Genomic DNA, 24,638 nt, shown 5'->3' on the forward strand with positions numbered 1-24,638 from the left:
CAAACGTCACTTGAAATCTTGCTGCGATTTCCTTCGCTGTAGCTAACGAAGCCAGGATTTGAGAAGGTAGGAAAACGTGATGCAGCTTTGAACTTTATTTTGCTGATATTGTGAAGTATAACACTGAAAGAGCTCTCCTGAATGATCCTGTCTCTCACTGCCATAAGCTTTTCTCCCTGTTGAAAGCCTTTCCATGTAATCTAACGCAGTCATTTTTTCCTCTGAAACCAGAGCCAACCTACACAAGTGAAGCACAACAGAAGCACAACAGAATCACGTTTCCCACTGTTTATTTGTTTTAGCGACAGTAACCTCTCCGACTTTGCCAATCCACTGCTTGTGTCTCGAAACGCGTCCACCCCTGAACGGCCCAGTGCCTCCAGAGGTGCCTGGAGCCGCCACAGAGCCATCAGGGGTGAGCCATGACCGGAAGTGTTCGTGTGGCCACGTCGAACTGCCACAAGCAGGGTCACCATGCTCCAACTCAAACACGCGCTTCGCCTGGAAGGCTTCATCCTGCAATGGCCGCGCAGGAGCCGTTTCGGCGGTAAGCCCTTGCAGGCGTTCTCTGTCGCTCGCGTTCCGGGGGGAGCCCGGCCCCCGAAGCCTCGGGAGGAGCGGGCCGGGCGGCCCCCGCCGCCCTTGCCGGGATCCCAGGCCCTCCCTCGGCCGCCTCCCAGGGCCAGGCCTCGCCCCGCGCGCCGGCTGCTAACGGCTGCTAACGGCTGCGGGCGGCCGCGCAGGGCCCTCAGCGCCCCGGGCCCGCGCCGCCTGAGGAGAGCGGGCCGGGACTACGGACACCTCGGCGCGGGGGAGCCCGGTGTCCTTCAGCGTGGGAGGTCCCGGGGAGGCATAGGCGGAGCTGGGGAGGGCAAGGCAAATTGTCGGCCAGCTGTCCCAAGCCGATATTAACGCGCCTTTGGGCCTCAGCCCTGCCCGGGCGGGCCCGGGATCACCGGGGACTCGGGCCCACCGTCTGCGGCTTCCATCGGTGCTCTCGCCGTGCTTTGAGGCTCAGCCTTTCTCCAGTGAGGAGGAGAGCTCCTTTGCAAAGGAGCTTGCAGAGGTACTGGTTACAGGTTTTACACGTTTTCGTGTAGATGTATTCTCCCGTCACGCGAGGTAACTGCTTACCAAATGCTGTTTTGTCAGGCGACGATGACAAGCAACACACAGAAATCTGATGAGAATAGAAGTAAACGTAAAAAAGAGATGGAGGTGAGCAGCAGTTTGTGAGGAAGGGAGGGAAGACCTGGACTTTTTTGGCCCCAGAGGAGCGATGCAACCCCCACGTACCCCCACCCCATGTCGTTCTCTGGCATTGCTGCAGGTTCCCGTCGAGGAGAGAGGGCAGAGATCTCTATTTCAGTTTTGTGTAGGTTAGGGGAAACACATTTGACTTTCTTGTAAGAAGAGAACAAAATTTCTGTTGGTGTTTGAAGATCAACAACATTGGGTATGCACTACAACAGTTAAATAAGACTGCTTGACAGTGAGCTTTTTAAATATAGCAGCTTTTACTCATAGTATGCAAAGTTCTCAAGCTGGTACTTCCCAGCCCCTCTCCCACTCCCTTACACCCACTCCATCAGATGCTGTGCCCACTCCTGATGGTGTTGATGCTGCAAAGCCAACAGCACTTGCACTTTCTCTGCAAACAGTCTCTCCAGATGTTTTAAATTTCTCAGTTAAACTCTTGCCTGTGATAAACTTGCTTTAAATCCTAGAATGTGTATTTTTTTTATGTTCTCTATTATTAGAATGAAGCTTCAGAAAACCCTCAGTTGTCCTCCCATGACAAAGCAGATTTGGCTTTTTCAGAGGGCTCGCAGTCTGTTTACAAACCTGAACCACTGGAAAAAGTTTTGAGCGGTGATGTATTTAATATGCTGGAAGTAACTATGTAATTACCTGTTTGATGTTAAGATGAAAATTGATTCAAATGTTTTTAAAAACCCTACTTTTTTCTTTTAACAGAGATGAACAAAGAAATTACGAACTTGTTATCAAAATATGCTCATATTTTAAGGCAAGTTAACTTTGTCCTATTTGTATGGCACTTTTCTAACCTCTCCAGGTAAAATGGATTAGCTCTGAAAACTATTGAGCGCTGATCCTGAAAGAAAAAATACTGTTTTCTGTTAAAACAGAGAACTAATTGGATCAGAAACTGAGCATAAAAGCAAATCTAAGTAGTGAGAAAGTGAATGGTGTTAGTGTTGATTTTAACAACAGATTTTTTCAATTAAGTGAAAGAGCAGCGATGGATGCTTCTTATGTCCAAGAACTTGATGGAATCTTGAAAGAAGCAAGGACCATAGAAAGCCACTTAAAACAGAAAAGAGAGAGTCTGAAGCAGAGATTCACAGTGATCGCAACTACTCTGCAAAGCTAAATGCAGTTTGTTAGATTGAAGAAATACAGAGAAAAGCTCATAGTATATATTTCATGTGTTGAAATAATAAACATATGATGAATGCTGTGATGAATGTTTGATAAACATCTTAAATTTTTCTAGCAGTTCAGGAGGCTTTCAACAACTTAAGCAGCAACTTATTTTTTTAGTAAGTAGATACACTATGTAGAGTGGTGGGAGTTAGTGAAACAATTACTAAATGTGCATTTAAAATCCTTTGACTCCGAGGGATCCTAGACATTAAAAGGTCTCTTATTTTCATTTGTTGACCCATCACTTTTGCTGTCCCTATGCTTCCATCCATAAGAAGTATTTGAAGCGTTTGAAAAATAAAGAAGATGAATTTTGCATTGCTTGGCCGTGGAAGCTCAGCACAACTGAACTCAGAAACAGACCTGGTATCTCTAATGTCACTGCTAAGGATGGGTTTTTTCCTTCATTGTCACAACCAGTCTTTTGCTCTAAAACACAATGTAGGAACCTTTATATGAAACATTGAATTTGTCAGTGTAAGTGGAAAAGGACCTCAGATTGTTTTGTGTTAACTATTTTCTGGGTTGTTTTCTTTCTACTTCAGAAAATGTTTTGGTGCTAAAATCTCAGTAGACTGTACTTGCAAACTGATTTCCATTTTGTCTTGGAATACAAATAGATTGGAAAAGTCATATTAAAAATAGGAGAGTTCTAAGAAGAGTGCTACTTTGGGGAATGTCTAAGGAGGTATAAAGTCTGAATTTGAAAATATATTGTAATGCTTCTACAGCTTTTCAAACGAAACCAAAGTCATTTTGATATAAAAGCATGTAATCAAAACTTTGCTGGTAATGTCAATAGATAAGTAGGTAATGTTGGCATTACCTGGAATGACACCATTCTCTTTTTCTGTTGTTTAGATCCATCAGCATCATTTGCTGTAAATCCGGTTTATTTAAGGATGCTTGTGGTGTTCTTTGAGCACTTTTTCTTTCTTCTCATTTGACACTGTTAAAAAAGATGAAACACACAATGTGCAAAGTATCATTTGTACAAATTGAGAGGCTGATGTAATAAAAGTGCTAGAAAGTCTTGTTGCTAGCATAAGATATATTTATGTCTTTACCCCAGTTCCGTGTACTAATTTTCCCTTTAAATCCTTTCGGACTTAATCAATCGTACTTTCCTTTAATTAGATAAAAGTTACCAAGCAGATGTGCTACCCATCAAACTGATATGATATAAAACAAATAATGGGAGAAACTCAACATCTAGGGTGAGATTTCTCGAGGTATTTAGATACCTAAACATGCAGATATGTACTTAGTAGGATTTTCAGAGTGCCTAAGCATGTAAGCGCCTTACATGCTTAGGAATTTTGGAAAATCCCATAAGGTGCCTATCTGCATCTTTAGCACCTAAAGACATTCAAAAATCTTGCTGATAGTCTACATAATATTTCCCAGTCTCTTACTTTTTCCTAATAATACCTCATTTTGTAACCAGTCTCGATCGTCCTGTTTAAACAGAAGAAAGAAGGAGAAAAAAGAGGAAACTTTGGAAGTTATTTTTCTAGAATATTGTGCCACGTGGTTCTAAAGTCAACAATTGTCTGTAATGGTAACAACAAGCAGAGTTTTAAATGGTCATCTATGAAGTGTCTGAATTTAGAAGTTTACCTGTAGTTAGTTATTTTTGTAAGGCTTTAAAGAAAAACAACACAAGTTTTGTCGCTGTTAAATATCTCCCTGTTATCAAAGTCAGAAGCTTACTGCCTTTTTATCTGTTTATGCTTTTGAGATCACCAAGATGTAGGTCATCTAGATTTAGCTTTATGTGGCTAATATATCCAACTTGTAAACCTTTGGCTCTAGTGTTAAGTATTACGAAAAAGCAGAAGTTAGAAAGCTATTGGATCACGTAAGCTAAGTTTCTTCCCTTAGGGTATCGAGAGGGCACAGCTGCATGTGTTACTGTTGCAGCAATCTGCTCCATTTAAAAACTTAAAACCAATAAAAACTAGTAAAACTGAGAAGAATGAAGAGCTGCTTAGTCTGGCATTCAAGTGCATTTCAATTCAAGGCATATCTCTCTAGGTAACGACTTGTTTTTCTGCAGTGACTTTCATGTAGTTAGTTGTCATTTATCATTTGGAGGGGGATCTCTCTGGTAGTAAGGGGAGACACCTTGGAAGTGAAGTCACGGTAACCCAGCTGAGATTATGAATAGTGTGGTTATACTTATTAAAGGGAAGTCATTTAGATGTAAAAATAGACACCAAGTACTGTGACATAGTTCTATAAAGTTCCAGCTTGAAATGCTGCGTTCAGAAAGTTTAAAACATCTGTGGAAAAAAACCCAGTTTCTTCTCTAGTGAAGATAAAAACTACTTCAGCAATGGAAATAGCCACTTACTGGGTGCTTTCGTACATAAATATCTCCTAGTTTTTAAAAGGAAGCCTTCCATAATTACTTTGCTGGCTAAAACTGTGGTGTTTTATTGTTGGCTACCCTTCAGTGTTCCACTTAATATCTATAGCTATGGAAGTACTCCTCACTCACTGTACTATTTATTAAAAAACAGTAGAAACCAGAATTTTACTGGGTTTGTATTTGCCTACAGTTTTTTCTACCTTGCTAATGAGTTTCTGCCTTCATCGCTTCCCTGGTGTATGTTGGTATTTGTTGGGAGAAACAACCGTTTTTTTCTGATCTGAAACTAAAAGCTCGTTCATTCTGCCTCTGAGGAATGAGCTACACATGAAATCCAACTGGCACCCATCCCATCACTATCCGCTTTCCAGTTTTACTGAAGGAGGTTTGAACTGAAAATTAATGGGCTTTAAAGCTACCAAATCTGATCAGCAAAGCTCAGCTGGTAGCTACGTTTTCTGTAAGCTTCTCCTGCTGTTTAAGCTTCAGTGCCTTAATAAATGAACAAGAATGTCTAAGGTGACAGATCAATAACAGAATAGAAATGGACTTTTTCTTAAAATGTGGAAACATCTTGGACAAAGTTCTGACCCTCTTGAAGTCAGGGGGATTGTTGACAGTCTGTTGCGTTTCTGAGCGTGCTGTGAGTACCTCCACGGTCTGGAAGGTGTGAGTGATGAAAACCTAATATTCCTCTCATTGTGCTTCTGTTATCAAAAAGCTAAAAAATGGGAGATAACAGATAATGCAGAGACAGCTGAAGTATTCAGCAAAGAGAATTACTCCCCAAGAATAAGCTAATTTTGACTGTCTACTTAAAAAGAAACTACCTTTTGGCGTGAATGTAGGAATGTGGGTGGTAATAGAGTATGACCAAGCTGAGTAGGTAATAGATATGTTTAAAGCTCATGACATACTGTCTAGCACTCATCAGAATTCAGTTTTACTAATTGTGAAATCTTTACATTTTGTCTTTGAATTGTCTTTGGAAGCCTAGTGGTGAAGGTGGGCAGCGTTGAGGAGGAGCAGGGTCGGAGTTTGGTGTCATCAGGGTGAACACTCAGAAGACAGGAGAGCAAAGAGTCATAGATCCATCAGCCTGTCTCCCATCCTGCAGAGTGTGAAGTAAATTTATTCACAGTGACGTTGTAATCAAAGGCCCATCTTAGTTTGGAACAGCAGAGCATGGCCTGTCACTAGTTCTTTCCTCTCTGATTTGATGGGCTAGTCTGGCAAGGCAACCAACATTTCTAAAGCCTGGAGATTCTTTGAGGTGCAAAATGGTCACTTGGGTTTTGAAATGAAATGAAACAAAGAAAAAGTGGTTTTCATGGGTGAAAAGGTGGTAAGAATTTTTAAAAGAATTGCCTTGAAGCCTGGCTACCTCAGTACACAAATACATCTCCTCCTTCTTCCAATTTTCTAGCTACAACAGGCAAATAACGATAGTGTTTCTTTCATGAGTGGTAATGTCTTGGCACTTGAGCAAGAGGCAGGTCTCCCCCACCATGCCCTGCAGCTGCCTGGCCCAATGCAGAGCAGTGCAGGCAGGCTCATTCCTCCTGCCCTGCTAGGGCAGAGGTTCCTGGCTTTTATTCTGAAATGGTGATGTCAGGCAGCTCTTTCCAAGCGATCCATCAGTGCTGGCTGCTCACTAGCACCCTGGCACCGGTACCTTTGCCTGACCATCTCCCATCTGATGCCTTCTTCCCAGCGGAGCATGTTTTCCAAAATCCTTTTGTCTGCCATCAGCCTCCTGCTTGCTAATTTGCGGCATTTCCTCAGCTCTTTGATGCAGTTCATTCCAGGTAAAATGCATAAATGAACATCCTTCTGTGTCTGCGTTTCTGTTGCTGGTAGGAGCTGCTGCTGACAGGTCAGTAGAGCGATTTCATTCCTGTTGATCAGAAATTAGGAACTAAGCAATTTGAAGTGCTTGTCAGAAGCCAGGATTTCTCTCCTATGTATTGAAAAGATAAACAGGAGAGGCAAGTCCATTGCACAGATTCCCTCGGATTACTAGCAGATGCTGATGGTTTAGAGCTGGAAAGCCAGTAGGCAGCAGATTCTCTCTGCAAGGGAGCCACAGTGAGACATGCAAGGGGGCTGTGAGAGAGAGAGAGGAGTGTTTAAAGCAGCCACGTTACTACAGCTTTGAGCTGAGCGAACGAGTGGGAAACTATTCCACGGGATTTTGTGCAATTTGTGCCACCCCTGCACAACTTAAGCTGCACTTCTACCTAAGAGAGTGAAATCTGTTATCACAAAGAAAGACCGTGACTTAATTCACCAGAATCTCTGCTTTGTGATGGTGGTGATGGTGTTTTCCTCTCCTGTAGAATCAGATAGCCAAAGATCAGAAAGGTTCTCAAACCCACCGTGTGTGTGCCCCCAGAACACATCCATGGGTACAAATTCAGGAGTAGTCCAGGAGGTTTCTTTTTCACTGCACTTCACTAAGTTAGTGTAAGGCATATGTCATAAACTACATCTTTGCAATGAAAGACAACACATTCAGGGGTGCAGTAATTAATGCAAACTAAATGACAAAATATTGGGTTTAGCACTGGGTATGTTATATCAAGCAATCCATTATATTAGCATTTCAGGGTGTGAGAGAGTACTGTCCTGCTAGGGAATAAAAAAAGCCCAAATGCATAGATTTATGATGTGCTAGCAAATTGCAGCAACTGTATTAGCTTATTTTAAACTGGGACTCTGCAAACTTGAAGCTCTTGCACACTCCACCTCTGTCGTTATGCTTTAAAACTGAACTGCACAGGAATATAAATAGCTGTGTTTCTTCTCATGGTACCTGAGTGACATGAAAATCCTTGCCCCATTTCCTCAGTCTTTTTGAAAACTAGGGATTTTCCCTGACTTCTACTAAGGTTTTCTTGGAAAACCTTGCCAATATAGAATTGCCTCAGTTTATCTAGAGGTGGGAATGTCGAATCGTGGAAAAAACCCATCCACTTTTCTTCACAGTTCAACAGTTGTTTGTAGTGCCTTTCTAGGGTAAGTGTTCCCAAGACTTTATTGTGGAAATCAATATTTAACACAGAAGTGACGCTTTTTTCCTATCGGCAAAAACAACACCCCCAAAGCATAGAATCTATTTCTACAGGTGGTGTTGGGAAATCAGCATCTGCTTCACATGCAAGAGTATGCAGAGCTCACAGCCACTTTTCTCCCTGACCTCCCTCTCTCAAGTCTTTCTCCACTCCTTTTCTCCATTTCTTTTCCCCTGTGTTTTCTGTCACTTCTTTTGTGCTCTTCTTTGCATCTTTGCCTGTTAGCAAAGAAGTGGGTGGCTGAGCCCCTGACAATGGGAAGTCAACAAGCTAGATGGAACAAGGAGTCCAGTTCGGGGACTTCCCAGCAGACACAAGGCAAGTTCAAGAGCTTCAGTTCGGAAATCAGTGTGGGACACTCAGGTGAGCTGAGGGGTTCAACCCTGGTGACGGCAGAGGATGAAGGCTAGAGTGTGGATGGCAGAGATCGATAGCTCCAGCAGCTTCAGGTGGGGGAGGGGGCAGGGGGAAATGGGGAAAGCTGTTTTCCCTGCCCTGTTGTTTGAAATTTTACAAGTCCATTCATATTGCTCGTGGTCGAAGGTTTTCAAACACCACCAAACCTGCCTGATGGGATCCTTGTGACCTGATCTCGGAGAACCTGCTTTGGCAGGGGGGTTGGACTAGATGATCTCTAAAGGTCCCTTCCAACCCCACCATTCTATGATTCTATGATAATGTGGCCTGTATCTTGTGCCAGAGGATTACCAGATCAGCTCGATGGTTATTCTGAATTTGCTTAAATCCTCAGTGTTCTCGCCTCGCTCTCCCTGCCTGAAAAAGACCAACTGTGAGGATTCTGTTTATTAAACTCTGGCCTCAAGTCTGGTCCTGGGTGGTGTTCTGAGTTAAGCAATTAGTCTGTGCAGTTTCATGTGGAGATATTGGTGGTCCTCGTGCCTTGGATTTGAATAAATAGGTTAAAATCAAAGTGGATTTGCTGTGTCTGATGTTATTTCAATTTCACATCTGTGTTTCAGCCATCTGCCTTTAAGATTTTCTGCTCCACCCATTGCTCTTTAAGTACAATTTAATGTCTGGTTCATTGCTGTCCTCCCCAAAGCAGGTGTGGTAGCTTCTTCTGTGCATAAACTTTTTCAAGATCCTTGTCCTTAGTTCCACTGTTTCTGGATGTAAGGAATGGAACTTTATTACACTTGCTCATGAAAAAGTGCATTCAAGTAGGAACTGTTTGTGTTGCATCTGCTCAGCACATTTCAGAGTGCAGTTTTTAGTATTAAACTATTCTTACAATGAGGAGTTAGACTTTATTCAGACTTGTTTAACAGGGAAGAACTGTAGGATGTGCAGCTGTGGTGTTGAGGGTTTTTAGTCATTAAACACAGCTATGGTCACTCACTGGGTAGCAACAAAACGATTTCCTTTGGTGTGTTTATTCTGTGTTGTACTGGCCTGCATATGTATTGCAGAAGCTTGGTTTTTTATTTTGGGGGGGTGAATGCCCTTCCTTTGTAGATGATGATCACTAAGGAATCTCCTGACATCTTCTTTCCAGATCAGACCAGTGGGCTGCAATAACGGGGGCAGTTTATGTAATGCACATATAAGACACGTAAAAGACACATTTTATTTGTGGTTGTGCTGAGTTTAGAGGAGGTAATTGCTTATTTTTCTCTTCTGTTTGTTGTCATGAATCTCTTCAAGACAAACTCAGTGAAGCAAACCTGATTTCTTTCTTTAATTGGTTGGTTATTTCCTTGCCCTCTTCCCCTGCTCGTTGGCCCTTCAGAGCTGTCCCAGAATAAGTTTTGATGTTTCTGAAACTTCTGTGCTGACTCATCTGGGCATCATGACCTGATTCCATTTTGCATACATTACTGTCAGGATCTTCAGCTCATTTGAGTGATTCTCAGTAGTAATATCTTCCATTAACTTCATGTTGCTATGCTTGTGTCTTTCTGGTGTGATAGGACAGAGCATTAACTTAGACAGTCTTCTTGTACATAGCCTGTTCTCATACCCTTTATAGACTGTATTGACATGAGTTGTAGCTGGATGAGTTCTGATTAGATCAGATTTCAGGAAGGGTTACTAAAATGATTCAGTGAAGGTTAACACAGGAAAAAGAAGACACGAAGAACTTGGCTTGCTTATCTTAGGAGGTGATTCCTCTCTCTAAATACAGCACATGGGAAACACCAGAGAGGGAAAGCTACCAAAGCCACGCAACCGTGCTGACAGAAGAACAAGAGGGACCAACTGCCCTGTGAATAAGCCTTTCTCTGGAAATTCAGAGGATTTTTATAATAATCTGTACAACGAACAGTCTTCCAAAGAGGATAAAAATAAAGTCCATGTATGTATGACTTTCTGGGACAGCAATTAGGAAGAGATGACACAGAAGGTCTTTTCTAGTCCTGTTCAGGCTCTTCTGTGAAGTTTATCTTTCTACATTCCCATGTGCAATTATGTTGCTCTCAAGAAGTTCCAGTGTAGGAGCCATCCTTGGTCATGCCATCTTTATTTCTGCTCAAAATGCAAAAGCATCTCCTTAGGGACATGTTGCTCACATTTTTTCCCTGCTGTTTCTTAACAAACTGTAGCTTGAGGTCTACTAAAGCTGCATTTCTGCAAGTGCTGGTGGCAGTCACTAAACCTGCCAGGTATTGCTTGATATGAAAAACTTCTGCTTCCTTATGTCTAAGGAAATAGTCTGAAGCACTGCTGTTGGGATCAGATTGAGTGCTTCACATAGGATTTAATCAGAACTTAATTGAATTTTAAGAGGGAGAGGATGTTGGTGGTTTGAGGTTAATTGCTTTAGCGCCACAGCCTGAATTCTTTATCTAGCTGACTTACCATATTAGAGATCTAAAGAAGGATTTGAGGATTGGCAAGCCAGAGAACTACAATGAAGGGATCCTGCAATTTACCTTCCTTCAAGCCTGGCATCCCATTCTGTCTGTGGCCATTCTAAAGAAGATTCTAAAGAAGTAAACTTAAGAAAATACCAACTGTCAACTCAGTCATTTCAAATGGTCTGAAGCAGCAAATGTCCCCTGTAGCTGTGAACACATGGTTTCAGGGCCTTGCAGGTAAATTGTGCAACAGCTTCACTTAATCACTGGATTAAAGAATGTGGGCTAGAAGAAGCAGTGGTGAAAGTGACTAGTGTAACCACAACAAATTCAGAATAGAGTTCAGTATCACTGTGGGCTGTTTAGTATGTGATCTTACCTGTATTAGGCTTGGTTCAGGAATGGATTTCTGCATGCCATGCTGTCTTATTTAATCAGCATTTCACTTAGACCTAAAAAACTTCCATTAGTTCTAATTTAGTTCAGGGCTCGATGGTCTTATGGTGAGGATGGAGCAGCATAGCAAAGCAGCTCCACTGACCTGTGGACATGAGGCTAAGGTAGATGAGGTGATACCACTGTGATGGAAGGCAACAGCCTGTGTACTTTCCAGGTAAATCCACCTCTGCAGCTAAATGGATTGCTCAAACAATCCTTGTGTTGATGAGGCTTTGCAAGCCAGGCTACTGGAGCCAATAACTAACTGTGTGGTGTTAGCACACAGCATTCCAATCAGTTCATGCTTTCTTGATGCTTTTATCCTATACCTGTGCCTAATAAAGGGGATGTTGCAGTCAAACAAGAGGCTCCATCAGAAACAATCCCTTTTTGCAATTGCTTATTTACTTACCAAGTAAATCTGTTTAACTTGGTTTGTCCTGTCCTGTAAATCTGTTTCAGGTCAGTTTCATCTGTGTTCTTCCCGACTTCCCTTTTTCCATCTGGTTGGCTCTTTATTTGTGATGGGTTTGGATTGGATTGGGTTGGGAGAAAGGAGAAAATCCAGTGATTGCTTTTTGAACTTCTGTAATCAGTGAGTCTGAGAACTGACATCTTTCAATAGCCTGTAAGCTTCTGGTTTGCTACATTTCAAATAATGCCAATTTATCAGACTCCTCCATGTGCAATGTAGAGGAAACGTGACAACCCGTATCCTACGACTTGGAACAGGCCATGGCTTGCCTGGATTTGGAGTAGTTCACTGGGAATCCTGTGGGTTGTTTCTTCATATCGAGATTAGGGGCCAAACACTAGTGACTGAACAATAGAAAGGCCTGAGGAAGATTTTAAGTGCAGTAGCCTGCCTAAGTAACATGATCTCTTTCTAATGTCTTCTGTGTTGTTTTTCTTATGTTTGGAAACTCTTTGGGTGGAGACTGATTAGATGACAGGTCCTGGGAAAATGTCCCAATAAGTACAGTCTCTTTCATCTCTTTAATTTACCCATGATTGTGATACCAAGGTGGAGTTTGAGAGTGTTTTAGAATGCAGTTTTTCCACCCAAGGTGTGTGCAGCTCTGCCTTGCAACACCCTGGTATAAAGGCCACATGCACTGCTTTACTTGTGTCTAATTACATCTTTCTGCTTGTGGCTTCTCTTTGCAACAGTGAGACTAGCTCCTCTCTGGCACATTCTTCAGCAGACTGCTTGTCTGAAATCACTAGGAGATAATTTTTAGGGCTCCTCTCAGCATTACTCTGTGTATCATCCCAACCTGGAAGGCGTTTCTTTTTGCAGCATCATAGGTTCTTACAATAAATATCCTTATGCTACTTGCTCTCACTTGCTGATTGAAAAAATCAAACTATAAGCTTCTTTAATTAAAGGAAAAGTTCTTTTCTTTGCTGTCATTGCACATTTTATTACCTGCTTGGGACAGCTGAGCAGGTGTCTCAGCATCCCGTGGATGTCTGGGGGTACTGTGGGAACACAGCTTTAGTTTGAACGCCCACTACAGCTTGGCTGCTTGCACAGTGATGAATGCTATTCTCTTAGCTATCCAAGCTCAACTTCTAGCAGTTGTCTGCTTATTCTTGCGAAAGCCTCAGTCACCTGCTTTTTGTTCCTTCTGCCTTCTTTGCAGGTTTAAAGAAGTTTCTGCCCAGCCCATCAAAACAGCAAATCACCTTCCAGAGCCCCAGGGATTTGCAATGCATCTCGCCCTTAGTGCAGACGGTAGAGGAGACCCCGCAGCCCATCGCAGCAAAGATCAAAGGACGTATTCCCAAATGGATTAATGGCAATTTTCTGAGGAATGGGCCTGGGAAGTTTGAGTTTGGTGAGGAGAAGTAAGTCCAGGTTTGGTGAGTTTGTCAAATGATTCCGGCCTGAGCTCTGCCTGAGCCTAAAGGGGACAGCCCCGGGCGTCTCACACTGCTTAGACATTGTGGTTTCTGTGTTTCATCTGGAAACTCCCATTGGGCTCTCTGAAAATAGGAGCACGGTTAATTTATTAAAGCTGAGTCACACACAGGCTGTGACCTACTCAGAATGATATAATGAGGGAACAGAGCTGGGGATTAAAATATCCACACTCCTAGTCCTTTGTCATTAACAAAAGTCCATCCCACAAGCACTCTGAAATCCAGGGCAGGATTTGTGCAGTTGATTGCATTACATTGTGTGAGTTGCTTTAGAAGCAAATCCATCTCATTTTGAAGATAAATAATCTACTCATAAATTTCAAGCAACTGCTGCCTTTGGCTCAGAACCTTCACAAACAATAATAAACCTAAAGGCAAGAGGGAACGGTATAGCAGAACATCATACAGCGCCCAACCTTCTCCTCTTCTTTATCTCTTCCTGAAGATTTAACCATTGGTTTGATGGCATGGCCCTGTTGCATCAATTCCAGTTGAAGAATGGCACAGTGACATATCGGAGCAAGTTCCTGCAGAGCAGCTCCTACCTGACTAACAGGCAGCACAATCGCATCGTGGTCTCAGAGTTTGGAACACTGGCAATGCCGGATCCGTGCAAGAGCGTCTTCGGGCGCTTCATGTCACGCTTTGAGATGCCACGTAAGAGGGTTTCTAAGAAATAAGAGAGTTCTTCTTGGGGAACGTGTGGTAGGTTTAAAAGGAGATGTGAGGAGGCTGGTATGCCTTGATGACCCCTTAAAACTGTCACCAAAAATGCAAGTTGATGTCAGACTTAGCTGGGAGAGTCACATTCAATTTAGTGCTACTTCAGCTCACTTGATTCCAGATCGTGGCAGATTTCCAACAGAAATCTTTCTCCAAAGAACACTCTGTGCAGTCCTGGTAATGAGCATACAATCTGCTCTTCTACCTGAGTCTCAGCATTGCCCTTAAAACACCTTGCCTTGATAAGCTCGTAGGGTAAGTGGGCTAATCCTTCCTTTCCTGTACTAAGGTGCAGGAGATGATATGAGTAGGGTGAGAGATAATATTGCACAGGAATACCATTACCTATATATATTGTATTAGAAATCATTATATATATATATATATATAATATATAGCATTCTGTAATGTCAGGAAATAAGTAGGCTTAAATGCAAGCAAAGTACTTTCCACTGAAAGTTTGCAACTTGTGGCTCGTGTGTCATCATCTTCTGCTTCTCATCTTCCCCCAGGAGACGGCTCCTGTCGTGTCACATGGTCTGTTCTCTTCAAGGGTGCTCATGCCTTCACTCATTGGTGTGCTTAGCACCCCAGCTCCCAGATCTCTGAATAAATTTCGGATCTGCATTCCCCATCTTCTTTTCCAAACTCCAGCAGGTTGTTCCTGCACACTCTTGCCTGTTTGACTCTACACACGTGTAGGCTATTCTCCACTGCAAGAAGGCCTGGCCTCCAGGCTTTTCCTGTACCAACTTTGGGCTTTGTGTTCACCACACACACAGAGCTCAGCTGAGGGACTTGCTTTTTCTTCAGCTCTACTAGCGAGTCTCAGTTCCCCTAGGAGCAGCACAAGCAGTTCTGGCTGTTGTGTGTGTGTGTAGATCTCAGAAGATATCTCCCTGACTCAGTTTTAAAGAGAAAGAGAATAGGGAAGAAGCAGCATCCAAGCACTGTTATGCAAACAGCGTCTCTGCCTTCCCCTCAGCCCAAGTTGTAACTTCAAGTCTTGCCTCTCTTGTTTCCAGTGCTGTAAATTAAAGGTGGCACTCTTCATCTATGGCTGTCAGAAGAGAGGACTTTGGCTTGGGAGGAAAGGGAGAGAGATATGAAGAAATAAGAGGTCAGAAACAAAAAGCATGTGGAAGTATGATTATCTCAGCTTCACTGCAGCGATTTCCACAAGAACCAGTCAGTCCTTGTCCTCTTATTCTGAACTTACCTGTGCAGGCAGTTTCCTGAGTGCCTTTGTAGATTAGTGAGATATTTCTAATCAGTCACAGGGGGATTAATGCCATTGCAAATGGGTTTATTTGTTTAAACATGTCTAGCGAGCTATAATGTGATGGGAGCTTAAACAGAGCTGTGTACAACTGCAGGATTTCGTTTCAGAACCAAGTGACAATGCCAGCGTGAGCTACGTTGTGTACAAAGGAGATTATTATGTCAGCGGTGAGAACATCTTCATGTACAAAGTGGACCCAGAAACGCTTGAAACGAAGGAAAAGGTGCGGGCAGGTGGGATAAGGGTGTTGGTTTATGTACCAGACAATCACCTCTTGCTAAGAGCAGCAAGGGGGAACCCAGATTCTGTTATGCCATGGGCGTAAGCATCTCTTCATGGTTTTCTCAACTTAGCAGTGAGACAGCTCTGATGAGTGAAAATTCAGTCACTGCCCACTGTGGCAAGAGGAGAGAAAGATACAGACTCATTTCCGTTTGGGTACAGCTGGCATTCTTCCAGCTCACCCTCTGCTTGTCTGGACTTGTCTGTATCTACCAGTGTGTGAAGAATAAAAGTGCATACAGGAAGCAGTTAACATCACTGATCTCATATTCCCTTCATCTCCTTCTTACACCCCCAGCTTTAAACGCTCCACACCAGCCCTTCAAAGTCTTCACTAACACCTCTGTGGCAAGTGGGTGGTGAAGTCGATGTAAAGTCAAGCCCAGCTTCAGCTGCCACTTTGGTTTCTCCCATGCTGGCAAATGAACAAAAAACCAGAGTAGAAATCTTCGCATGTGTTCTATGCCTTGTCTCACAGGAGCATGTCTGTACTTTAGGGAGGACTATGACTCATGAAATTACAGCATAAGCTGTGTGTCCCCCTGCCTGTGCTCTTACAGAGGATTTGGGTATTTGCTGGGCTGGACAACTGGACAACATTCCTAAATCTGTGTTAAGTACCATGCCTGTATGTTACTGTGGGCTACTTAATGCCACAAAATACCAGGCATGGTGTACCCTCAGATCTCGAGGGAGGTATTCAAGGAGTCAGTCCCTCCCTACAGGATCAGTTGTGAGTCCCAAACTCATGCAGTTTAGCATGCTACTTGTATATTGAAATGGAGAGTTTGACAATTTGCTGTTTTATCTGCTTTGTAAACTATAAAGCAGTGATGAAAACACATAGGTGTTGTTAACTAGAGTATTCAGCTCTGCTGAGCTGTCTTGTCATTAAAAAAGATCCCCTTCAGCTGCTTTTTAGATGCAGACTGGTGTGTTTTGGCTAAGTGAAGAAATGGAAGGGCTGATTTCACATTTAAACTCTCCAGTCTGACATGCCTTAAAAGGACATGGTTTTCTAAGCTTCTGGTGGTGTGACTCTTCTGCTGAGGCTTTCCAAAGGGTCTCAGGTTGGAGACATGAACAACATTTGCTAAAACTTTTGGTAAAGAAGCATATCTTTTGTGCTTTATCTTTCAGTGCTGCAGAGCAACAGGAGAACTCTGTACTGACTGAAAATCTTTGGTCTTTGCAGGTAGACTGGAGCAAATTTGTTGCAGTGAATGGGGCCACTGCTCATCCTCATTATGAGTCTGATGGGACAACATACAACATGGGCAATTCCTATGGGAAACATGGTAAGATTGGGCATGCCCAAGCCTGATTTGTGAGCAGGGTGGACAGGTTGCTTCTTGCTTCAAAGAGCAGTTGTTGAAGACCTTAAAATTGCTTAAAATTGCTGTTTCTCTTTGTGTTGAAATGATGGTAAACCAGATGAGTTCTTATTTCAGGATGTCAGTCTATCAGCAGTGAGTTTCAGATGCTTCTGACTTTGGCTTGTGAATATCCAGCAGATCCCTCTCTTCCTCTCCTAAGCTTTGATGGAAAACAGGAGAGTGATTTTTAAAGCCCTATTTAGCATTGAAGCCCCATCCAAAGAATTTTCACTATTAGCCACACATTTTCCACTTGCAATAACTGGCTTTTGATAAGGACCATAAGGTTTTAGAAGGGAGAGAAGGTGGAATTTATTACAGTGACCTGGCTACCTTACAGCAAAGCTGAATCTTCTGGAATGTCTTTCTTCTTCCCTAAACGATGACCATTACATCTGGTTGGGATCTAGTTAAGTGTGCATGGCTGCTTAGAGCTACCATTCCCTGTTGGTGACACAAAAGCCTTGTTTTTCAGGTGCCTGAGGTGTGTGTAAACAGCCTCTGCCCTTTATTCTGACGCCTCAGGCTGGTTTCAGTTCACTGAACAGTCGGCCAGTTGTGGTAATTTTTCATTCCTGCAGTTTTCATTTCCCTTTGGCTTTAGCAGTATCTTGCTTTGCAGCACATGCTGCTTTCAGCTGGAGTGACCAAAGTGTAGGTTATTATTCAAACATGCCATTCTTTCCTGCCCACATGCTCACATTCATTCAATAAGCATCAGTCATCACAAAGGCTCAAAGTTTTCATTTTCTTTGATACACAAGCTATGAACTTGGTTTTCTTCTTGATCCTGCCATAGCATACTCTAAGTTAACATGAGGAATGCACTGCAGACAGTAAAACCAGCTGGCAGTCTACCAGCCTGGGAAGATCCTTCAACCACCTTTCAAGTTGCTTTTTGTTTTTCTCCAAAATAGTCTTCTGTAGGTTGTTGTTTTGTCTTTCTGGTTTCTACTCAGTTTAGCTATGACTGTGGTTCCCAGTATTCTAGGGAAACAGAAAGGAGCAGAGCCTGACTTTGGTTTCATCAGTGTGGACAGTCTCACGTCTCAGTGATGTTCAAACACCCTTTTTCCTTTCCAGGCTCTAGGTACAATATCATTCAGGTCCCTCCACAAAAGTCAAACTGTAGTGACACATTAGAGGGAGTGAAAGTGCTGTGCTCCATTGCTCCAATGGATAAGATGAAACCCTCCTACTATCACAGCTTTGGTAAGAATGTTTTCTGCCTCAGATTCTGTGGATTTAGCCTATTGTGAGGCAGAAAGGGCTGATCACTGCCCTGTGCCCCCCAGCTATTAATCATCTCATTTGCCTAACACTCAAGTGATGGCTCCTTCTTGGTTTTTTTCAGGGATGAGTGAAAACTACATCATTTTCATTGAGCAACCCATCAAGCTGAATCTGCTGCAGATTATCACTTCCAAACTCCGTGGGAAAGCCATTTCTGAGGGGATAAGCTGGGAGCCTCAGTACAATACTTGCTTCCATGTGGTCAACAAGCACACTGGGGAGGTAGGTGGACCATTGGCCTTTTCAGCAGCTCTGTAGCTGGAGTCTTAGATCCCAAGAGAAGAGTGCCAGGTAGCAGCCACAGATAGCTGTATGAATCAGTCCAGAAGTTACTGCAATGTAGGCTTTATAAGCAGGGCTGTAGGTTTGTTAAAAGTGGGATTACTTCATGCATTTTCTTCTCTATTGAGTAATTTCTTTGCCAGTCCTAAAAGAACTGCCAGAATTAAGCAGTTTGAGGTGCCTGAGATGAGAGCACGGGGACTGAAATGCAGTTCCCAAGTACTGTGGAGTTCAAAAAGGTCAGTCAGAGCCTGGGAGTGCTGTATAGGGATGGAGTCATGACAGCAAGGGCCTTCTGCTGGGCTGCTTTACATTTTGGCTTTTCTTCATCTGTTTTTTCCTACTCACTGGCTCAAAGCAGGCATCCTGTAGCAACACAAGGACACAAGACACGTACCAAGGAATGAGTGGGGGACAAAAGGAGAGACAGAAAATTCTTTGAGGTGTGGCTGAGGTCCTTAGAGAGGAAATTTAGCCTCTCCTGTGGTCACTGCAGGTGCTGCCAGGGCAGTGGTACAGTAAGCCCTTTGCTACTTTCCATCAAATCAATGCCTTTGAAGACTGTGGCTGTGTGGTCCTTGACCTGTGCTGCCAGGATGATGGCACTACTCTGGCTACTTACAAACTGCAGAACCTGCGGAGGAGTGGGGAAGGTCTGGATCAGGTAAGGTCTGTGTGTGGCACAGGATCCATGCTGGCTGAGGTTAGTAGAATGGAGAGCACTGTAACTGCGAGGCAGAGGGTATGAACCACGACTATAGAGAATTGTAACGATTAACATGTGGATATTTTTCTTTCCCTTTAAGTGGTTTATCATACAATCCCTGTGGAGTGTTTCCTTGAAGCTTTTCAAACTCCATCAGCCTGGCAGAGGGCACTTCTGTTCTAAAATCTCCTTTTTAATGATGCTCATTTTCCATATCCCAGTGTAATCATTTTTTTCCCCCAAGAAAGCATGCAAAATAAATTTTTGCTTAACTTTGAAAGGGCAAAAGAGAAAGAAACCCAGTGGTTAGAGGCACTACTTCAGCCTTGGTTATGCACATCACAGAAATACAGATGGCACAGAAACCCCTGCATTGTTTACCTCACAACACTTATGTCCAGCACAGTTTAAAGCCACGTAAGAGGCATTGCTTTGCATAGGTCATACACTGGAAAAGAGAGTGTGTTCTCAGTTTCCTGTACTGCAGATGCATTCATTGGAAACCCTCTGTATTGGGGGTGAAGGGCAGGTGTCTCTACAACATGTTCAGACAAATCTCAACTTCCTCTGTCTATGTTCTGACCTGTCTGGAAGCAAGTCAGTTCTGATCTGAGAAGTGTATAGTTGAGTCCCTGTAGGGTCATTTTGTTGGGTTTTTTCCCTTTGTTGGTTGTTTTTCCAAAGGTGTGGTGAACATTAATTCAAACACAACATAGTGCTACTGTGACCATTTGCTTTGCAAACTGATCCCAGTTTTTATTCAGCCTTCTCTGAGAACAAAAGAGCTACAATTTGGTTTGTCTGAAGGTGTCCCGATGCCAACACTGGAAATGTGTTTTCAACACCCACATTCTTTAACTGATAAGTAGTATAACCATTAAACTGTTCCACAGACACACGAGGGCAAGTCATTTCAGAACAGATTACATTTGTGATGCACTGAAAGACTTAAGGCACGCCTGAACATGATTTGTCTGTTTTCCCCAAATGAAGCTTAGTGCTTTTGCTTACTGACTAAACCATATTTTGTCTGACAGAGGTCCTCAGCCAGTCAGTTTACTGTGGCTACATAAACCGCTACAGCTTTAAAAACAGAGCTTCGAGATTAACACACGATTAAAGTGAAGTTTCACATTGAACTGATGAGTTACAGATTGAAGTAACAGAAAAACACCAAAGGAGGGTCCTTCCCACTTATTTTGTTTAGAGGGCTTACTATTTGGAAGTATTATGGATTCTAAACTTAGCTTAAACAGAACTTGAGTGGTAATGGGGGCATTATTCCTCTCATGCCACCCACTGAATGTCTGCTATGCTGAGGGCTGCTAGTTTGCTCTCCCCTTTGCTCCCCAAGTAAATCCACCCCTACTCAGGCTTCCCAACCATGAAGTCCGTGTGTACCTCAGAATGGAAGAGGAAAATCATACAGGCTAACTTCAGGGATTGAAGTGAGGTACAGTAGTCTCCTTCTGCTCACCTTATCATACAGAGGAGAGGGAGGCTCCTCCAGGGACTGATGGAGAGCATTTGGTCACATATTTTCAGTCCTCCTCTGGACAAACCTCTCCTTCCATTAATTTCACAGAGAGACATTTCTGCTCTGAGATTAACATCAAGCAGTATGGTCTAGACATTTTGGCTTCAGAATGCTTCCCAAGTCCTTCCCAAAAAGGGCACTTAGCCTGAAATGCCACTCTCCTCTCTCCACCATCATAACTTTCTGTCTCTGCAACAGACTTACGACTCAGTATCCCGAGCTTTCCCCCGTCGCTTTGTTCTCCCACTGAATGTGAATCCAGACACGCCTGTGGGGAAGGATCTGAACCCACTGTCTTATACATTGGCAAAGGCTGTGAAAGATGCAGATGGCAAGGTATGTATTAAAGCCTTACATAACTGCATTTGTGGCTGTGAGGAGATTGCCTGCAACAGTTATCATCCTGTGTTATTATCTCATCAGATCTTGCCCACCAAGCAAGCAAGGATTGGTCATTACTAAGATGGATCTTAGTGTTGCAGTACAAAGACATTGCCTTAAATGAGAGACCAAAGAGAGATTGTGACTTACCAAAAATGCCCGAGTGGATTATGAGTTTTTATTGGCCAAAGCTTCTTCATTGACAAAATCCTTCATGCTTTCACCTGGATACAGAACAGCTCTTTGCTTCCAGCTCTAACAGCCCTACAGAGTGGCATTCAGTGGTATAGAACATGTGTTGTCTGCTACGAGTGGAGTCATCTCTGTGTATGTGGTGCATCAGATTGCTGAGCACTGGACCTGGGATTTTATGAGTTAGCAGTGTAGGAATACGTGAACTTGCTCCTGTTTTTCACATGAGACTGAGTCTTGAAGTTTCCAAGGTCTGTGAGGATTAGACAGTTTGTTGGGTGAAACACACAGGGGTGCTTCCAGCTGCCTCAGTGCAATATCAGGCTTATCTTTAAACCTTTCCATTGGGTTGGTGGGACCAGTCCATTCTTCTGACCAGTCAAAGCTAAACTGATGCTTGTGTAATGCATACCTCTTCTAGGTCTGGTGCACACATGAAAATCTCCACCCTGAGGGCTTTGAAAAGGTTGGGGGCTTGGAGTTCCCCCAGATCAACTACTCTCAGTACAATGGTAGGAGGTACCGTTACTTCTATGGATGTGGCTTTCGGCATTTGGTTGGAGATTCTTTGATCAAAGTCGATGTGGAGACCAAGAATTTCAAGGTGAGGTGAATTGTGATGATCTTTTTTCAGCAACAGCAGTCATTCCCTGGAACTGACCTTGAAGACACATCATTTACTAGGCACTTTTACTCTGTAGGTGTCTGTTTAAATGGGCCTGGGCAAGAAACAAGGTTTAGGATATTTCCAGCTGGAAACACAAGATTATTCCCATGTCTTTAGCAGGGAATAATGATCTCCAAAGCGTTAAATGCTCAGAGGCTTTCCCAGAAGCCAGAGAGAATTAGGAATACTCAGCAAGAGATGCCCATTTTCATTGTTGTGCTCTGGATACTCGTTTTGCAGGAAGAGTGCCCTCCTTCAGCACAGCTTTGAGGTGCTGTGGCTCTGCCTGCAATAGAAGCAGCAACTCTGCCCTCAGGTGGTGATGGGGATGCATCTCCTCTCTGCTGTCCTGGCATCTCTCTCCACACTGCCACGGTCTGCACTATGGCAGTGTGAAGGTGGCTATGCCAGCTGGGATGGTGGTGTTTTCTGAGCTTGCAGCTTATACCTGTGCCAGCGCAAACTGTTGGATTAAATAAGAATAGGAACTCCTTTCACTGCCTGTTTGCATGGTATCTGGCCCAATGAGCATACTGACACAACAGTGGCACCCTCATACTACTGGAATCAAAAGAATTCATTAAAAGGTTGAACTACAGGTTTCTTGTAGCACAGAGTATGCCTGAGTATCCCTGTGGGCAGCACTTCAGCTTGTAACTGCTAACTGTAGTAGACAAGTATTAATGAAATGAAATACATCTATATGTTACTGTGCTTGACAGATTTGGCAAGAGGATGGATCCTACCCATCAGAGCCTGTGTTTGTGCCAGTGCCTAATGCCACAGCAGAAGACAGTGGAGTCATCTTGTCTGTTGTGATCTCCCCTGCTGAGGTAACTCACTGCTACTAGTTTGTGAAAGTCACATAGTATTAGCTGTGCTTCCTAAACCACAAAACTGAACTTGAGGCTCTCTGGCAGAAAGTTCTAGCACCATGCTCCCCAAGGTATGTGCCTCTGCAGCTGCTCAGCACATCCAAGCTTTCAGTAAGGAATGTACCTTGGAATGGCAGTGTTTCTTGAGTGGCATCTCTGACTGTCAGAGCTGTCTCACAGGTTTAGTCTATATGGTACCTGACTGTATGGCCTGGTTGAACACTTGAGCTCCCTTGTGTACAACAAATGTAGTGGGTTGGACAGTGGAATGAGCTTCAACCTAGGCATTCCTTCTGGCCTTTTTTTTCATTCTGCAGAACCAAAGTACTTTCCTGCTTGTCTTGGATGCAGAGACCTTCAGAGAGCTGGGGCGGGCAGAAGTCGCGGTGCAAATGCCTTACGGATTCCACGGCATCTTTACTTCTCGCTGACTGAAGACCTTGTTGTCTCTTGTAACTCAACTCCAAGTCAGGCTAAGAAACAAATTTCTGCTTTCTGTTTCCTCCCATTTTTGCATAAGCCCTGGATGGAGGAGCTGCTTTTTCTCTGTCATAGCCTCCAAGTTACTGCTGTATTCCTAACAATATACAGCAAAGGGTCTGAAGAAGATAGAAGCCCCTTCACTCGAACAGCCTACTGCTTTATCTTCATTTTCTGACTATCCTGGCATGATTAGTTAGCAGCAGGTCACAAAGGCTGCCATGCATAAGGCTTGCAAGGGGGAAAATGGAAACTAAGGTGACCATTACCTTCCTTTGGTAGCAATGTGCCCTGAAGGGAAGAGAATCAGTGCTTAGGGCAGTGACTTTGGCTGAAATGTGTAAAGCAGAAGAGAGGTGTAAAAGCAACTAGTAACAGGTAGGACCACCCACTGCTTAAAGATTGCCTTCAGTGAACTCCAGGAGGTAGATGCAAACACTCACAGAAACTGTACTTGCAGTGCTTTTCTCTGTATGCTAATGGTGCCCTCAAATAAACTTATTTCCTTTATTTCCTTGCCCTCACCAGACCCATGGCCAACTTTGTGCTCTGCTACAAGAGGCATCAGCTGCAACCATGGCACACACATTGTAGACAGGCAGGACATGTCTCCACCATGCTGCTGCTGAAACAGCATAGCTGCACACAGCTCTGCTAATGTGTACCGCCCTCTTCCTAATTCCACTGGTATGAAACACGTAGAACTCCACTGTGGCTTTGCTATCCCTTTGCTCTTGAGCAGATCAGACTCTCATATGCTTGCATGCTCGTTTGGGCTCCTACACTTCGTGAGATGTAGGTGGGTAGGTGTGCTGAGGGAAGCCCTCCATGGGAGTTCACCTGCAGGCTCTGTCTTTAAGGACACTGCAAAAAGTGAAGGCCTCCAAAGGAAAGGATTCTCTTTCTGACCTAGGGACTTTTTATGTTGCTTCATTGTGAGAATCCCTAACCCTAACCACTTCCTTGTGCCCTAGGGTTTGCAGGAAAGCTCTTGCTTCCTATTTGCAAACTTGGGGATTTTTTTGACTCCTGATGTTCTGGAGGCCAGCCCAGACAGAACAGAACCAAATCAGAGCTGCCTCACTATACCCAAACTACCCAGCTTTATCTTCTCTCTGACCTTTCTTCACCTTCCTTACAGATCCTGAGAAAAGATAAAGGAGATACACAAGGATTGTGCACCAGGGCTGCTGCCCTGTGAAGGCAGAAAGAGGCTCATGGCAAGGCTGGGCTCATAAAGCCACTAGATGGCAAACAGCTCCCGTTGCTGATGCTCCAGCCCTGTCAAATGCCTGCCTCCAACGGCAGCAGGGCCTGCCTCTAACTGGCCCGTGTCAGCCAGTGGAATTGCCTTCCTGCAGCCTGTCACTCAGAAGAACCCCCAAGCGAGGTCACATCCCCAGGACTGGGAGCTGAGTGATGCTAAGGAAGTGCTTAATGAGGGCAGACAGAGTTCTGTCACCATTGCTGCTCTTTTCTAAAC

At 43.6% G+C, this 24,638-nt stretch overlaps 2 protein-coding genes across 3 annotated transcripts; both read left to right on the forward strand.

The window, feature by feature from the left end:
• Nucleotides 1-419: 419 nt before the first annotated feature.
• Nucleotides 420-23,665, forward strand: BCO2 (beta-carotene oxygenase 2). The gene is made up of 12 exons (XM_062014231.1): nucleotides 420-547; nucleotides 12,800-13,004; nucleotides 13,525-13,736; nucleotides 15,192-15,307; nucleotides 16,562-16,664; nucleotides 17,826-17,954; nucleotides 18,097-18,257; nucleotides 18,814-18,981; nucleotides 20,759-20,896; nucleotides 21,555-21,737; nucleotides 22,523-22,633; nucleotides 22,993-23,665. Exons 1-12 carry the CDS (start codon nucleotides 475-477, stop codon nucleotides 23,104-23,106), a joined length of 1,713 nt encoding a protein of 570 aa, XP_061870215.1. The 5' UTR covers nucleotides 420-474; the 3' UTR covers nucleotides 23,107-23,665.
• TEX12 (testis expressed 12) lies at nucleotides 468-3,698 on the forward strand. Of its 2 annotated transcripts, none has more exons than XM_062014233.1 (5): nucleotides 468-547; nucleotides 1,153-1,218; nucleotides 1,761-1,872; nucleotides 1,978-2,029; nucleotides 2,251-3,698. In XM_062014233.1, the coding sequence occupies exons 2-5, from the start codon at nucleotides 1,159-1,161 to the stop codon at nucleotides 2,393-2,395; spliced, it is 369 nt and encodes a 122-aa protein (XP_061870217.1). In that variant the 5' UTR covers nucleotides 468-547; nucleotides 1,153-1,158; the 3' UTR covers nucleotides 2,396-3,698. The 2 variants fall into 2 exon arrangements, with proteins under 2 accessions (XP_061870217.1, XP_061870216.1); XM_062014232.1 differs by lacking the exon at nucleotides 468-547 and adding an exon at nucleotides 556-1,066.
• Nucleotides 23,666-24,638: the final 973 nt, after the last annotated feature.

This window comes from Colius striatus, chromosome 23, assembly GCF_028858725.1.
Source record: "Colius striatus isolate bColStr4 chromosome 23, bColStr4.1.hap1, whole genome shotgun sequence".
NCBI classification, from domain to species: domain Eukaryota; kingdom Metazoa; phylum Chordata; class Aves; order Coliiformes; family Coliidae; genus Colius; species Colius striatus.

Bases quoted from the DNA above. Each gene is read 5' to 3' on its own strand.
- BCO2 (XM_062014231.1), top strand. From the start codon at position 475: ATGCTCCAACTCAAACACGCGCTTCGCCTGGAAGGCTTCATCCTGCAA. The intron at 13,005-13,524 runs GTAAGTCCAGGT...CTCTTCCTGAAG, and splicing joins TTTGAGTTTGGTGAGGAGAA to ATTTAACCATTGGTTTGATG. The intron at 22,634-22,992 runs GTAACTCACTGC...TTCATTCTGCAG, and splicing joins TTGTGATCTCCCCTGCTGAG to AACCAAAGTACTTTCCTGCT.
- TEX12 (XM_062014233.1), top strand. From the start codon at position 1,159: ATGACAAGCAACACACAGAAATCTGATGAGAATAGAAGTAAACGTAAA. The intron at 1,219-1,760 runs GTGAGCAGCAGT...CTCTATTATTAG, and splicing joins AACGTAAAAAAGAGATGGAG to AATGAAGCTTCAGAAAACCC. The intron at 2,030-2,250 runs GCAAGTTAACTT...TTTTCAATTAAG, and splicing joins AAATATGCTCATATTTTAAG to TGAAAGAGCAGCGATGGATG.